This window comes from Elephas maximus, chromosome 7, assembly GCF_024166365.1.
Source record: "Elephas maximus indicus isolate mEleMax1 chromosome 7, mEleMax1 primary haplotype, whole genome shotgun sequence".
Classification (NCBI taxonomy): domain Eukaryota; kingdom Metazoa; phylum Chordata; class Mammalia; order Proboscidea; family Elephantidae; genus Elephas; species Elephas maximus.
In genome coordinates this window covers 20,753,351-20,770,607 of record NC_064825.1, presented here as the reverse complement: position 1 = coordinate 20,770,607, position 17,257 = coordinate 20,753,351, and the positions used below count along the sequence as shown (strand labels likewise).

General features: G+C 35.8%; 1 protein-coding gene across 1 annotated transcript in view; it reads left to right on the top strand.

The window, feature by feature from the left end:
* The window catches only part of CNTN5 (contactin 5), a 573,072-nt gene that overhangs the window by 149,299 nt on the left and 406,516 nt on the right, over window positions 1-17,257 (top strand). The window contains exon 6 of the mRNA XM_049889682.1: window positions 7,377-7,580. Within this exon, the coding sequence (XP_049745639.1) occupies window positions 7,377-7,580 (204 nt within the window). The remainder of the gene's footprint in view (window positions 1-7,376; window positions 7,581-17,257) is intronic.

Genomic DNA, 17,257 nt, shown 5'->3' with positions numbered 1-17,257 from the left:
AGTAGTTCTTACCTACTATCTAATTAGTGGATGCCCTCTCCCACCCTCACTCCCTCCCCCCTCTCATAACCACAAAAGAATGTTTTCTTCTCAGTTTAAACTATTTCTCAAGCTCTTATAATAGTGGTCTTATACAATATTTGTCCTTTTGCAAATGACTGATTTCACTCAGCATAATGCCTTCCGGATTCCTCCATGTTATGAAATGTTTCACAGATTGGATTGGACTACTTTAAATTTAATCTTATCTTCAACATCTAAGATTCCTTCCAGCTGATCTATTAGACTAAATCATGAAAATATCTCTTAGCATTTTTGTAAAAATGAGCCATTCTCTTTAGTTTACGGTGATAGTACATTCCAGATCCTTATAGTTGCTCCGGGTCTGTATGTAATCCAGCTGCAAACATGACATTTGATTTATATTCTTAAGACCAAAAAAGTCCATGTAGATCTTAGAAAATTTGCAATGAAGCTTAAAATGTGAAAAAAAAATTAACTCTTGATTTAAAAATTTAGGTATTTGTATAAATACATGTTTAGATATTTTTATCCCAACTATTTATTTATTTACCAGATATTTGTTGAGCAACTACACATGAGCCATTCTGTTAGATTATAAAGATATTGTTGCAAAGAATGTAGGGTACACTCTTCTAAGAGAACTTGATATAGCAAATAATGACGTTGTCTATCAAAAGTAAGAAGTCAAGATGTAAAAAAATATTTTCTACTGATTTAAGTGTAGCAACAATGGATAATTAATATAACAACTCTCTATAATTTCCTTCCTGATATCTTAATTCAAAAAATCCCAAATGACTTTAACTACAAACTTCCTAAAAAAAAAGTAATTGTAGTGCCAGTAATTTACTAAGTTCCCCCATTTGAGTATCTTCACCTCAATTAATTCTTAAAAAAAAAAGAGAGAGATGAGGAATAATAATAATCATATTATAAAATAAATATGATTATAAGGCACAGTATTTTATAAGTAACATTTTATTGTGTTTTTAGTGAAAGTTTACACAGCAAGTTAGGTTCCCCTTTGACAATTTCTACACAAATTGATCAATGACATTAGTTACACTTTTCACAATGTGTTAACATTCTCATTAATTGTGTTCTGGTTGTTCCATTTCTAGTACTTTAGTTTCCCTGCTTCCTTATGTTCTCATCTTTGCTTTGAATTAAGTATTGACCTTTTGGACTCGTACAATTTTTTTTTTTTTTTTTTTAGTACAGCACCAGTCTAATGGATAATATCTTTTATTTTGTGTGCCACTCTGCTTTTCCTTGTAAAGGTGGTCTCAGAAGATAGTTTTTGTTCAAGGATTGAATAGCATTTCAGGGTGATAGTCTCAAGGAGTCCTCTGGTCTCAGTGGTCCGGTTAGTCTGACCATTTTTAAAATTTGAGTTTTGTTCTGCATTTTTCTCCCATTCTAACCAAGATCATCTATTGTGGCCCTGGTCAAGTCAGTCAGTGGTGGTAGCTGGACACCATCTAGTTCTTCTGGTCTCGGGGTAGCTGAAGTCATGGCTATTGTAGGCATATGATTTTAAAGAACAAATTATAGTTATTTAACAAGTATAATATTAAATCTCACATTGCAGGAATGACCAGAAAAAGATAATATCAAGGATTTTGGTAATCACAGCCCATTAACTTGTCTGTTAAAATTTTTACCATAAACCATAATATTAAGCATTTCATAAAAAGAGAAGCTTATAAGTTTTAGGTTTTCCTTTTTATAACTGCCTGGAATAAGAAAATGGGCTCCTTGGGAGAATTATATTATTAACTGGGTCAGTGAATGACTCACATGCTATATCCATTGTTTTCTCTCCAAATCCTTTGACCCAAAGTTTCTGATGTGTACACACATTATTGGGAAAAAGAATGATTATTTCCTAACTTGTAGTTATATTAAAAAATGTTGAAGTGAATTGCATATGATTACTCTTTAAAATTGTTTTCAAAAACTTGAGAAAGCTCAGTACACAGTTTCATTCCCCTTCCTCGCACTTTGTTTAGCTAATGGCACTGCAGTTATGAGAAATGAGCATCATTGCCCGTATCAGTACTCCTGTTGTTATACCCTGCAGATGTGGAAATATATCATTTAGGCAATCATCTTATTTGTCAGGGGAGTAAAGAGGAGATATTCTTTTTTCTGACACTGAATCAATTGTAGCAATTGTGTTGAAACTCTGCAATGCATAACATCATAAACCAGGACATTCAATTTGGGCAATAGTGTCAACCTAGAAACTTTCCCACTGCCAAAATTTACAAACTATAAATAACATAATGCAAAGAAAATTTAAATATACAGCTGAGCCCATAAGAAAGAAATCCCCAGGTGTCAGAAACAAAAAAGGAGCTAAAATCCCTGGTGTAATTCTTAGTGTTAATTCTGAGATTTTTGCAGCAAGGTGGATTGGTTACATCATGGAAATAGACCCTAGAGTCCAGGAGCTTGACTTTTACTATTCCTGCTGGGACAAAGGACCGATCTTTGGGATAGAGGTTGGAACAGCAATTCCTGTTCCAACCCAGGCCCTTCAGGGGATATATGCTCAGTGAAGTAGAATGACTCTCACTGACTCAGAAAGAAAGACAGTCTCCCATTAGAAACCAAACCTTCAACCCTACACAGCGCTTGGGTTTATAGGCAAAATGTATATTACCACATAGCATTTAAAAAAATGTATTAGTGAAATTTAACATAAAAATTGATCCCAAGTGAGGCTTTTGCTAGAAGCAAATACAAAAGCATTCTCAAGGGAGACTTCCACCACCTAGGATGTGCATGATATCTCAGAAAATGGTCACTGTCAGCTACAATAGGAGTGCTCACTGGAGAATCATTCCAAGAACTTCTAAAACATTTTAAATTATCTTAGCCAAATATATTGTTAAAAGAGAATCTAAGAAAGTATAAAAATCATAGTTGCCAACTAGTCTCTCACTATACTTATAAAATCAGTAATTATAATTAATAATATAAAAATTTAATAATTAATAACTCAGACTTATTAAATTCTTTCTATGGAACAGAAGGTATATGAACCCAGTGGCTATGATACCAAAACCAATTATGTTTTCACTATCTTTTTGAATTTTTGTATAATCTTTAGCCTATTATATTGTTTGTGCATATTGTTTTTTGTGATAGTAAAGATTGAAAAATGATATTAAATAAATGCTAATAGAAAATTGAAAAGCGTTATAGGAAAAAGTAAACAAGAATCTTAAAATTACAAATATTTAGTTTAGTTCAATAGTTTCCTTTTTGGCACTCATAGAAAATCCAATCCAAATTCAGCCCATCAAATTTTCTATTTTTTTACCATTTCTACTTTGTACCCCTCTTGGAGCAATGAAATGCTTTCCTGTGTGAAACTGTAAACTTATTTAAAGACCTAAATAAGCATTTTGTGGCCCAAAATACTCAATTATCTGTAAAAGTTGAGAAAATGCCAATATCGTGTAATAACTTTTTTCTATTTGAAAAGTATTCTCTAAGGCATTGATTCAACAAATATTACCAGTGTAACAGAAATCATATTAAAATACATTTTAGCCTTTAATTCGATTGATCATGCTTTTCTTATCGCCATAATTTCAAGTGTTACAAACAAAAAAATTTAAAGAACCAGAAAATTTTAATCTAAAAGTAATGGCAAAAATATTAAAATCTCTATGGATGCTGTGTGAACCACAAATGTAATGTCCATTGTAATAATTAGAACAATTCATGTTGCTAAATGTGGGAAGCCTTTGAATTTAGAGCCTACTTGAGCAGAATGAGAACAGACTAAAGTATTTCAATTATACCCTATGTGCTTCCTTTGAGTGAAACACATGGATATTATTAATAAATTCTTAATAAAATATCAAGTGGCCTAAACCTTCCAACCAGGTAATTGTAACTATAAAAAACAGTTTTTTTGTAAAACATTTGTTCAGATCGTTGAATGTTCTTTATATTGTGTATATATGCTGTGTTTATAAGTTAATGGAATATAATGTAATATTTCAAAATTCTGAGGCATTTGCTAGAACTATAATATATGCCTTAAAAGTCATAAAAATTGGTTAAATATTGCTTAGAATCCACATTTAACTCATAATTAACATTATGGAAAACAGATCAAAATATATTTGTGTTCATTTTTAATGTTTAAATATTTGCAATTCTTCAAGTATTGTTTTAGGTCCTTCTTGCTATGTTCCTTATATTTAAATGGAACACACAGAAGGAGTTCCTAAACTTAGTAATTGTGAGAGGAAGGAGAATCACAGAAGAGTTATTTTTCAAACACAACGTTTATTATGTGTTAGATTTTCACCTAGATTATCTCATGTGAAGTCATTTGAAGTAGTTTTAATGATACTACTATTTTATAAATGAGAAAACTGAACGTCAAAGAGGTTAAATACTTGCCCAATTTAAACCATCTCCAAGTAGCTGAGTCAGGACCTGCCCATACTGCCTCTGGAAGTCCTAAAGTACTTTAGCACCAGTGGAAGTAAACCTGGTGAAGAACACAGAAGCAAGGCATTTAGGTGGTGGAATTTGTATAGAAGGAATAACATTGTAATGTTCATCACTTGATTTATTGGATATACCTGCCCAAGCAGATGTCTGTGAAAATATTTCTGTTCCTGTGATCTTACCTTCTTAAACAGAAATTTATGAAAATTAATGATTTATCTTTACTGGACACGTGTTGCTTGTAAATTCAATTCGAATGAAAAATCAAATAGTAATAATAATAGATTTGGGGGGTTCTATTAAAAGTTGATTGATCCATATATAAAGTTTTAAAATTAGCTGCATTGACTTTCCATATGGATGGGTCATTTTCAAGTCTCTGCTTTGAGTATCCACAAAGCCTGACCAAATACTGTGTTTCCCATGTGAAATTTGGCATGGCCAGCGATATGAACTTATTTTTCACAACCCATACTGTGATTATAAGTTAATGAAATATAATGTAACATTTGGTAAATACAACTAAACAAAAAACCATAAAACAGCTTCCCAAGCCTCAGTGTATATTAAAATAACCTGTTGAGCGTTAAAAACTCAAATAATTGGTCCTAGGACATCAGTAACTCTAGGGAGGTAGGGCCCTGAGATCTGGACACTTACTCTTCACCAACTCATTATCTGACATTTCACTTTTATAACAGTATTAAAAAAAAAAAAAAACTACTATCTGACTATTTTGCACACCAACAAGTTATATTTGTCAGTAATGAACACCGAGGTGCGAGGCGAGAGTAATGCTGGCTGTGATGGTTAAGGTTATATGTCAACTCGGCTGGGCAGTTATGTAATGATGTTGTCATCTGCCATTCTCTCTCGTCTTTCAAATCTTTTCTATCCTTATTTAGAATTTTTTGTTGCCCAGAGAATTGTCTTCTCACTGTATCTACTCTGCATGCTTAATCTTATCAATTTACATGGATTCAGTTATACCAACATGCTGGCAACCCCTAAATTTAACCTTCACCACAGATTTCTTTCACGGGCTTCAGACATATATTCTACCACCTGCTGGACCTCTTTACCTGGATTTGCATCACGCTCCTCAAACATAAAATGCCCTGAAAGTTAACCGATTATTTTTTTCCTTAGACTAGTTCTACTTCATGTATTTCCTATCTGAACTTCTTGTGCCACCTTCTTCCCACTCAAGGAACATACGTACGATGGTGTCCTGTACTATTTATCTCTCCCTTTGTTATCTTCAATATGTCCTTTGGACTAATGCCCTTCTTCTCATAGTTATCATTATTGTTCTGATACAGATTTTTTCAGCTCTCAACTACACTATGCAGCATTGCCCTATTGTTCCCTTTTTCCTCAAATACAAGCTCTGCACCATCACCAGACCAGCCTACTGACATACGTATCTGACTATGTCAACCCCTTGCTGGAAAAGCCCTAGTGGTGCCACACCACTTAATTCCTCAATATGGCATGAATAACATGTTAATCCGTCTTTGATAATTAAATTCATCTGTAACTTTTCCCATATCTTCTCTTACTACTCCCTTTCTTAGATTTTTTACTCCAGTAACTTAAAATTGCTTTTGGTGGTCCTTTTATACCGTAAACTTGTTGTCTGAATGACTTTCTTTATATAGCTTCTCTGCCTAGAATATCTTCCCCCACCTTCTACACTTCTCACATGGCTAACGCCAACTAATCTTCAAAGACTGCCAAATGTATAACACCTACATCGATCTCTCCTTTGGCCGCTGTATTCAAACATACAACTGTCTTCTTACTTCCTCTACTTGAATACCTAATAAAATAGTATTTCGGATTTAATCTGTCAAAATTAAACTCCTGGTTTCACTACACCCGTATGTCCAAGGATCCACTCTTTTTTTAGTGTCCCATTTCAATGTAGGCAACTACGTTCTTCCAGCTGTGCGGTTACTCAGGTCCAAAAACCATAATCCTTGACTCTTCTCTTATTTCATAATTAAGCCATCAGCAATTCCTGTCAACTCTACTACCACGTTTTTCCCCATTACTTTCACTATCGCCACCATCCCAGTGCGAACCATTTACATCTCCAGCTCCATGGCTATTTTGAAAATAGCTTTCTAGGCTAGTGGGCATCATTCACCCAGCTCTCCACCCTCCAACACACACACAACCTTTCATTCTTACACCTTCTCTTCTCTACCCAGAAGTCACTGAAAGCTTTAAAGATATAAATCCACATGTTCTTCTTAATGCTGTAACTCTAGTTCTCTTACCATGTATTACTTTTCTTCCTGGCACTTACCACCACTTGACATATTCTTGGTTTCTTCTCAATAGAATGAGAGCTCAGACTTTTTTTTTTCCACTTAAAACAATGCCTGCGCTATAGTGACCGTCAACTGATATTTGCTGAATAAATCAGTAAATGAACGTAACTCAGGTATCTCCTACCATAGGAAGTTTTCACTAATCAGCACAATTGGTGAAATGCCTCTCTCCCATGTTTTCATTGTCATATACTGCAGTACACATCTTTGAGAATAGGAAACTCTCTCTCTCGCCTTTTTATTGCTGGTGCTATCATAGTACCAAGAATCTAATATACTTATTAAATATACATTGGAATTGAATGAATGAATGAATGCTAAGCATCCTTAGAAAATATTTCATATTTTTCTATAATCACTAAGAATAGCAGCCCTTGTAATATCATCTTTGAATATTATGTTATATAGGCATCCGGACCAAATCTCTATGGATTTATAATATGTCTAACATTTAGTAAAAGATTTGTTGTTTGAGTTTTGTTTGTTAGTGAAATAATCTGTGTCTTTCAACAACTGAATTTTGTGTATTTTCAGAAATCATCTATAGCTGGGTATTTAATGAGTTCCCTTCCTTCGTGGCAGAAGACAGCCGGCGCTTCATTTCCCAGGAGACAGGCAACCTCTACATTTCTAAAGTCCAAACATCAGATGTTGGCAGCTATATATGCCTGGTGAAAAACACAGTGACAAATGCTCGAGTACTTAGTCCTCCCACTCCGCTCACACTCCGTAATGATGGTAAGTTCCCTTGCCCAGGTTAAAGTAGTCAGCCATGTCAAATGTGAAAATAAAAATGTGTTAGTGTTTTTCTAAGCGCTTGAATCTAGTACAAAGAAAATCAAAAGGCATCTGCCGTATTTGGAAACTCTATATTTTTAGACTAAGATTATGTATACCTTAGAATAAAAACTTTGACATACGAAAGTGATGATCCATGGATGAGAAATACCCCCCATAATGCTACTTTAGTGACAAAAAGAGAGAGAGTATCTGAAAAGAACTGTAATAAAGACTCCACAGTTCTTTGCTTTGCTCTTTAGTGCCTCTATATAGCATATGTGTAGGAATTGCAAGCATTTTATGGGTTCACTTTTCATTTTTGCTGCCTTCGAATTGAATGTTCAGCTTTTAATACCTCATGGTATAGTTATAATTGTTATTATTGCTTTTCCAATAATAGGAGCAGTTGGAACTTTAACTTTTAAGTGCAATTCAGGCAGAAGTGATGATTCTATAATTATAGGTACTGCCATCTATCTAAAAGTATCTTCAAATTTAAACACCTCATTTGTAGTTATAGACATTTACAGTTAAGCATTGCATTAAAGAAGTCGAGTGCTATATTACAGTTGATATATGATATGCGGCTTACTCTGTCATGCAATAAAAAAATCTGTGGAGGCACTATTAAGAAGTGAACTTGTGAATTCTGACTGATTGTAAAGTTTAAAAAAATTCTACTTCAATTCTATCCTTTCTATGCTTGTTATTAGGATTTATATTGCTGGAATGTATGGTCAGAAGCCATATCACAAGGATTTTTGCTTACCACTTGGTTTCTTATTTTATGTGTTTAAAGAGTACAAATGGCATGTCCATTTTAAAGATGAGGAAACCAATATCAGGGAGATTAAGGGACTGCCAAAGGCAGCATGGCTAGGTAATAACACGGAGGAATTAGCGGGAAACAAGAATAGAGACAGGGAGGCCAATCCAGCAGCTAATAAATTAACCAGCAAAGATGCAGTGAGGAACTGAACAAAAAGAGTGGTCATAGCACTGGAGAGCAGAGAATATGACTGAGATATTAAGGAGGCAGAATTACAAAGATCTGAAGATTAATTAAATACGGGGCTTTGGAATAGGAAGAAGCTAGCAGATAAAACAATTTCAAGGGGGTGGCATAGTTTTTCCAAAGAGTGATGAGTCTCATTCCTAGGAGAAGTAACACAGGAGAAGAATTAGATTGAGGGGAGGGTGAACATGAGACATTCTGTTTTAAATATGATGAGATGAAGTGTTCATGGGAAATCCATATAGAAATATGCAGTGAGCTTTTGGATATGGATAGCTAATACTCGTAAGTAAGGGCTGGGCTAGAGCAAGAGATTCAAGAGTCATTGTTCTATACTCTATCACTGTAGTTGAAGCTATGAGTGTGTATATTATGCCAACATCAAGATTATCTAATAGCTACCTATGGGTGAGAAGAAAAAAAAGAAAACAAATGTGTATTTTTAAAATTTATCTAATTAAAAGCTTGGAATTGAGGTGATTGTAAGCCATTTCCAAAAAATTTCTGAGTATTTTCTCATTAATTTTTTTAGAGTTTAAAGCAACCTTGTCTGAAAACTCTAGCATTTTGCTGGCTAGCTGATCAGTGGTTCCACTGTGCGATCTATTCAGTCACTAATCTTTCACTAACACCTTATTTGGGCTACTGCCTGAGGTTGAGAAGGTCTTCCACCTTCTTTTCACATAAGAAATATCTGCCCACACATTGCACTGGTCGTCATGAGAGAAAGTAGCATGCGTATAACCAGAGTCCAAAATCGAGTGGACCACCTTTATAAGTGGTTTAAAAGATTAGTTGCTCACATGCAGCCTATTCTTACACTTCCATTTTATGACCCAAATTTATGACTTAACTTTGCCTTCTATCTCCCACGGTCAAATATTTTAAGAACAATATTTTGCCTATATTTAAACTTCCTTGCCCCCCTGCCTTTGTTGTTGTTAGGTACCGACAAGTCGGTTCCAACTCATAGCGACCCTATGCACAACAGAACGAAACACTGCCCTGTCCTGCGCCATCCTTCCAATCATTGTTATGCTTGAACTCATTGTTGCAGCCACTGTGTCAATTCACCTCGTTGAGGGTCTTCCTCTTTTCTGCTGACCCTGTGCTCTGCCAAGCATGACGTCCTTCTCCAGGGACTGATCCTTCCTGACATCATGTCCAAAGTATGTAAGATGCAGTCTTGCCATCCTTGCTTCTAAGGAGCATTCTGACCGCACTTCCTCCAAGACAGACTTGTTTGTTCTTTTGGCAGTCTGTGGTATGTTCAATATTCTTCGCCAACACCACAATTCAAAGGTGTCAACTCTCCTTTAGTCTTCCTTATTCATGCATATGATGTGATTGAAAATACCATGGCTTGCGTCAGGCGCACCTTAGTCTTCAGGGTGACATCTTTGCTCTTCAACACTTTGAAGAGGTCCATTGCAGCAGATTTGCCCAATGCAATGCGTCTTTTGATTTCTTGACTGCTGCTTCCATGGCTGTTGATTGTGGACACAAGTAATATGAAATCCTTGACAACTTCAATCTTTTCTCCATTTATCATGATGTTGCTCATTGGTCCAGTTGTGAGGATTTCTGTTTTCTTTATGTTGAGGTCTAATCCATACTGAAGGCTGTGGTCTTTGATCTTCATTAGCAAGTGCTTCAAGTCTCCTTCACTTTCAGCAAGCAAGGTTGTGTCATCTGCATATCGCAGGTTGTTAATGAGTCTTCCTCCAATCCTGATGCCCCCTTCTTCTCCATATAGTCCAGCTTCTTGGATTATTTGTTCAGCACATAGATTAAACAGGTATGGTGAAAGAATACAACCCTGAAGCACACCTTTCCTGACTTTAAAACAATCAGTACTCCCTTGTTCTGTCCGAACAATTGCCTCTTGATCTATGTAAAGGTTCCTCACGAGCACAATTAAATGTTCTGGAATTCCCATTCTTCGCAGTGTTATCCATAGTTTGTTATGATCCACAGAGTTGAATGCGTTTGCAAAGTCAATAAAACACAGGTAAACATCCTTCTGGTATCCTCTGCTTTCAGCCAGGATCCATCTGACATCAACAATGATATCCCATCTGACATCAACAATGATATCCTCTTCTGAAACTGGCCTGAATTTCTGGCAGTTCCCTGTCGATATACTGCTGCAGCCGTTTTTGAATGATCTTCAGCAGAATTTTGCTTGCGTGGGATATTAATGACATTGTTCTATAATTTCCACATTCGGTTGGATCACCTTTCTTGGTAATAGGCATAAATATGGATCTCTTCCAGTCAGTTGGCCAGGAAGCTGGCTTCCATATTTCTTGGCATAGATGAGTGAGCACCTCCAGCGCTGCATATGTTTTTTGAAACATCTCAATTGATATTTCATCAATTCCTGGAGCCTTGTTTTCTGCCAATGTCTTCAGAGCAGCTTGGACTTCTTCCTTCAGTACCATCGGTGGCTGATCATATGCCACCTCTTGAAATGGTTGAATATCGACTAATTCTTTTTGGTATAATGACTCTGTGTATTCCTTCCATCTTCTTTTGATGCTTCCTGTGTTGTTTCGTATTTTCCCCATGGAATCCTTCATTATCGCAACTCAAGGCTTGAATTTTTTCTTCAGTTCCTTCAGCTTGAGAAACGCTGAGCATGTTCTTCCCTTTTGGTTTTCCACCTCCAGCTCTTTGCACATGTCATTATAATACTTTACTTTGTCTTCTTGAGAGGCCCTTTTAAATCTTCTTTTCAGTTCTTTTACTTCATCAATTCTTCCTTTTGCTTTAGTTGCTCGATGCTCAAGAGCAAGTTTCAGAGTCTCCTCTGACATCCATCTTGGTCTTTTCTTTCTTTCCTGTCTTTTCAGTCACCTCTTGCTTTCTTCATGGATGATGTCCTTGATATCATTCCACAACTCGTCTGGTCTTCAGTCACTAGTATGCAGTGTGTCAAATCTATTCTTGAGATGGTCTCTAAATTCAGGTGGGGCATACTCAAGGTCATATTTTGGCTCTTGTGGACTTGCTCTCATTTTCTTCAGTTTCAGCTTGAACTTGTATATGAGCAATTAATGGTCTGTTCTTTTTTTTCCAAAGTCGGCCCCTGGCCTTGTTCTGACTGATGATATTGAGCTTTTCCATCATCTCTTTCCGCAGATGTAGTCAATTTGATTTCTGTGTGCTCCATCTGGCGAGGTCCATGTGTATAGTCACCGTTTATGTTGGTGAAAGAAGGTTTTTTCAATGAAGAAGTCGTTGGTCTTGCAAAATTCTATCATTTGCTCTCCGGCATTGTTTCTATCACCAAGGCCATATTGTCCTACTACCAATCCTTCTTCTTTGTTTCCAACTTTCACATTCCAATCTCTAGTAATTATCAATGCATCTTGATTGCATGTTCGATCAATTTCAGACTGCATCAGCTGATAAAAATCTTCTATTTCTTCATCTTTGGCCCTAGTGGTTGGGGCGTAAATTTGAGTAATAGTTGTATTAACTGCTCCTCTTTGTAGGCATATGGATAGTATCCTATCACTGACAGTGAGGTACTTCAGGATAGATCTTGAAACGTTCTTTTTGACGATGAATGCAACACCATGCCTCTTTGAGTTGTCATTCCCAGCATAGTAGACTGTATGATTGTCCAATTGAAAATGGCGAATACCAGTTCATTTCAGCTCATTAATGCCTAGGATATTGATGTTTATGCGTTCCATTTCATTTTTGACGATTTCCAATTTTTCTGTATTCATACCTCATACATTCCAGGTTCTAATTATTAATGGATGTTTGCAGCTGTTTCTTCTCATTTTGAGTCATGCCACATTAGCAAATGTATGCCCTGAAAGCTTGACTCCATCCACGTCATTAAGGTCAACTCTACTTTGAAGAGGCAGCTCTTCCCCAGTGATCTCTTGAGTGCCTTCCAACCTGGGGGGCTCATCTTCCAGCACTATATCAGACAATGTTCTGCTGCTATTCATAAAGTTTTCACTGGCTAATGCTTTTCAGAAGTAGACTGCTAGGTCCTTTCTAGTCTGTCTTAGTCTGGAAGCTTAGCTGAAACCTGTCCTCCATGGGTGACCCTGCTGGTACCTGAATACTGGTGGCATAGCTTCCAGCATAACAGCAACACGCAAGCCCCCACAGTACAACAAACTGACAGACACGTGGCTTTATGGTGCTCTTTCTTGGTAAAGCCCCAACACCACTGAACTCAACTATCGCCTTACTCTGTGACTGCCTTGAGAATCTAAGAGCTGCTTGAGAAACTTAACACCCATCATAGATTTATGACCACCAAAGTCAAATGGGTCCTCAACATTGGTGTCAGCCCCCCCCGGGATTTATGTAGATGGTTCATCTGCATCTTTCCCAAAAGTTTTCTGAAGCCTTTCGGTTTCCATTAAGCTGGACTGCCCCACCACCAACATTTCACACACAAAAAAAATTATATACAGTATCTTACTGAAGCTCCCTCATCTTTCTGCTAATAAAATTCAAACCTGCTACATACAGCTCCATATACACTATTCTTCCCCTATCATATTTCAATAGAGAAACTGTCTCTCCTCCTATTATAACCAATCCCTCCACCCCTGACCATTGATTTTCATTCTCTATGGCCTTTTGAGATCATTATACTATTAGTCACTGTTCCTTATATAATCAATGGTATGTCACTAAACTAATAAGCCCTTTTTAGTCATGGTGGTGACTACTTTCTTTTATAAACATCTATTTTTCAACATATCTTTATTTGACCAGAACTATGTGAAAGATTCTCTAAAGAAATTACAAATAGGTAAAGTGTACTTGTTATTTTAAAGGTAACATTTAAGTTAAAAACAAAAGCAGGTGGGAAACATCTGCTAAATTTCACTTATGTTATTTAGTGACAATTCTATTTAGGATTTTACCAGAGCAATTAGAAAACTCACAGTTCTGCTTTCTGTAAATTACCTAAGGTTATTGTTTCCTTGGTGATTCTTTGTATATTACTTTTTGCTTTTTATGAAAAGAATATATCCATATGGAATAAATGTAACAGTGTATAAGTACTGATGGGAGAAAACACACACACACACACACACACACACACAAACTTTCCATTCGTCCCTCCCTGTCATGAAATCCCATTCCCTAGTACCAACAAATAACATTTAGCTTTTCATTTTATTTCATATTTTTCATTAACTGAGTTTAAATAATAACTGTTGACTCTCTAATATGAGAAGTACACATATCTGTCTCTCCTATCTGCCTCTGATTTGTATTTATGTATTTTTTCTGTTGCTTGCCTTTTAATTTAAACAATGTACTTAAATCTCTATGTTCACTTAACTCTTGAAAATGATTCATTTCTTATTTTGTAAAATGAAGCTATTTTTATCCCTACTGTTTCCTTCACCTTTTCTACACTCCTTCTAAGTCCTTCTTTTTTTTCCACCACTTTTACTTTGATATTCTCTCATGCAGGTACAACCAAATTGTTCTGTACTTTCCCATAGGTTAAATCTAAAAGTTGAAAATCAATATATACTTACAAATTATTACTATATAATTATTGTTCATTATCATATTATTCCAGGTTTTTAAGCCAATTTCTAGATATGGCTACTACACTGGATTTGTTTTTCATAATACATGAAACTGAATTAAATACAACATAAAGGAAAATGAGACTAATAATATTAATAAGATTGTGTTATACTTAGGATGTAGTTCTCCTTTTTTAATTCTGCTGTAGAAAAGATTAATAGTTTGAATAACAGCTTTGAGATGTAAACATGAGTCATCACAATGTACATGGTAACTGCAACCAGTGGAGTGTTTAAGATAGCCCGTGCAAAGACTATGAAATATTAAGAGAAGTGGGCTTAAGACTAAGCTTTGAGTAAATCCAAATTTCATTGTAAGATAAAAGAATGAAAATCCTACAAATGATAATGAGAAAGATAAGTTAGAGAGATAATAGGAAAACAGTATAGTCTCCAGTGTAGTAGTCTGGTAAATGAATGTTTCAACAAGGAGAAGTGGATGTGCAGCTTCAAGTGGTGAGTTTAGTACGAATATTTGTCACCTGTCCCTTTCTGACGTATACAAGAAAAAATACATATCATCAATGAGAATACTGAAGATGAGGAAGAGCATCACCAACAAATGAGACATTTTGATATATTTCTGGAAGAATGTAGGTTAAAGGACTAAACAGCTAGAGAAAATTAAAATCTGTAATAACGTTTAAGGGATCTGAAGAAAGAGTTGAAGAACAGGTGGGTGCCCAATGGAAACCTGAAGAAGCTCTGAAATCAGTTAACTAAGTGTGGGCATAAGAAACGGGACCAAACAAAGGAGGGTGGAAGGTTTGTATGTGAAACAACTGTTTCAATGAAATGTTGGAAACCTTCCCCTTCCCCACCCCTAAGCAACAGCCAAGGGAAGTAAAAAAGTTTAAAAACAAAAATGTTCTGACATGACCATGACAGGAACTGCTGCTATGTAAAGTAACATACTGCTCCCAAGAACTATGGTATTTTTAGAAGATAATTCATGTTAACTTGTGTAAGGACAAAATCTGTAATCAAGGCGTGGAAGAAATATATATTAGTGCCTGCTTTTTAAAAGTTTATTTTACATTTTAAATATAGTATTTTTCTCATTAAAAATAAAAATACCAGGAAGTGCCTCTCCCCATGGTCTGTATCCCATACATACATGAGAGCTGACGGACAACCTGACGGACGTTCTGGATGTAATAGTATGGCTGGACACCTATAAGCTGGGACTGCTTCTGAAACAAAACTAAAAAACACAAATTAAGTACTTCTTAGGAGACCAAAGGATTTGTCTTTTACTAATTTCAGTGAACTTCTCATGGAAAGCTGAAGTTTTTAATGTGATTGGTAGCACCATAAAGCAAAACCTTCTCATTCTGGAATTTGGGTAACCATGGACTGACAGTCAGCTCCCTTCCCTTACATAAGAACCTTACACTCAACAGATTCCATCTAGACATTCTCCTCATCAGAAGGGAATCAATTCTACAAATGCACCATGGATAGGAACCTACACCAACGTCCTAGCTTCTCAGATTTAACATTTATGTGCAAGCTCAAGTTAATGTCTACTAGGAAAAGTTATTGAGATCATTAAATGGTTGAAGAATTCAAAGGATGGCATAGAATAGACTGAGGTCATTTTTTAAATTCAAGAACTTCTTAATATCGCTGTGATCTCTCTTCAAGAAATATAATTGACAAGTATGTTCATACAGAAGACATATTCCTAAAAGTTTCCCCCTGTAGATGGCACATATTAAACACTTCTTCTGAATTTAAACATGTAATTGTGGATGAATCTACCTATTGCACCATGATCAGCTAAAATTCCTGCTGGGCTTTACAAACTTTCAATAAGAAACAACCATTATAAAGGCTGTTTCTGCAAAGTTGGCAAATACTTCCACAGGGGCTTGAGTATAAAAATTATGTTTAATGTGCTGTGACCATAGAGTTAGCTATAAAAATCATTCCAAGAACGTTATGTTTTTACACCTCTCTTAAAAAAAAAAAAAAAGTACTGTAGCTCTTTCTAAAAATAATAGACGTTATACGGATAGGCCATCTTTTTCCTTTGAGTGTAAGTAAAATTTTACTTAATAAACTCTCTATAGTAGACTACATTGTCTTAGTTTGGATTACCTTGGAGCAAAGTGTGAGATAAAGTTTGCATACATAGGTAGCTGAAAACCCTGGTGGTGTAGTGGTTAAGAGCTATGGTTGGTAACCGAAAGGTCGGCAGTTTGAATCCACCTGGCGCTCCTTGGAAACTATGGGGCATTCCTACTTTGTCCTTTAGGGTCGTTATGAGTCAGAATTGACTCTACAGCAGTGGGCTTGGTTTTTTGGGTTTTTAAATATAGGTAGTTTATTTGAAACATATCCCAGAGATCAGGAGACAGAAGTGGGGGAAAGGGTGGATGCTAAAGCAGTGAAAAGGAGATTGCATTATGGAGATGACTGCTTCTATAGGTGGCTGGAGATTGATCTCACAGCGCTTTACAAAATGCATTCAGAATTCTCTTGTTGGAGGATGTATCCATGGACTTAGTCTTTCCATTCCATGAGGATCCACAAATTATTTTATGGTGGAAAGTCTGATGAGATCATAAAATACCTGTACTTTTGTGTCTGGCTTATTTCACTGCACAAAATATTTTTAAGGTTCAACCATGCTGTAGCATGTAACAGAACTTCATTTCTCTTTATGGCTGAATAATATTACATTGTATGTATGTAACACATCGTGTTTATCCATTTACCTGTTGCTGGACATTTGGATTTTTTCCATCTCTTGGGTATTGTGAATAATGCTACAATGAACATTGGTATTCAAGTATCTGTTTTAGTCCCTGTTTTCAAATCTCTGGGATATATACCTGTGAGTGAAATTTCTGGGCCATAAGGTAATGCTGTGTCTAGTTTTTGAGGAACCACACACTTTTTACATTCCAACCAGCAATGCATGGGGTTTGCAATTTCTCCACATCCTCACCAACACTTGTTATTTTCCTTTTTTTTAATAATAGCTATTTTTTTTTTTTATCCTAGTAGGTGTGTGAAGTGGTATT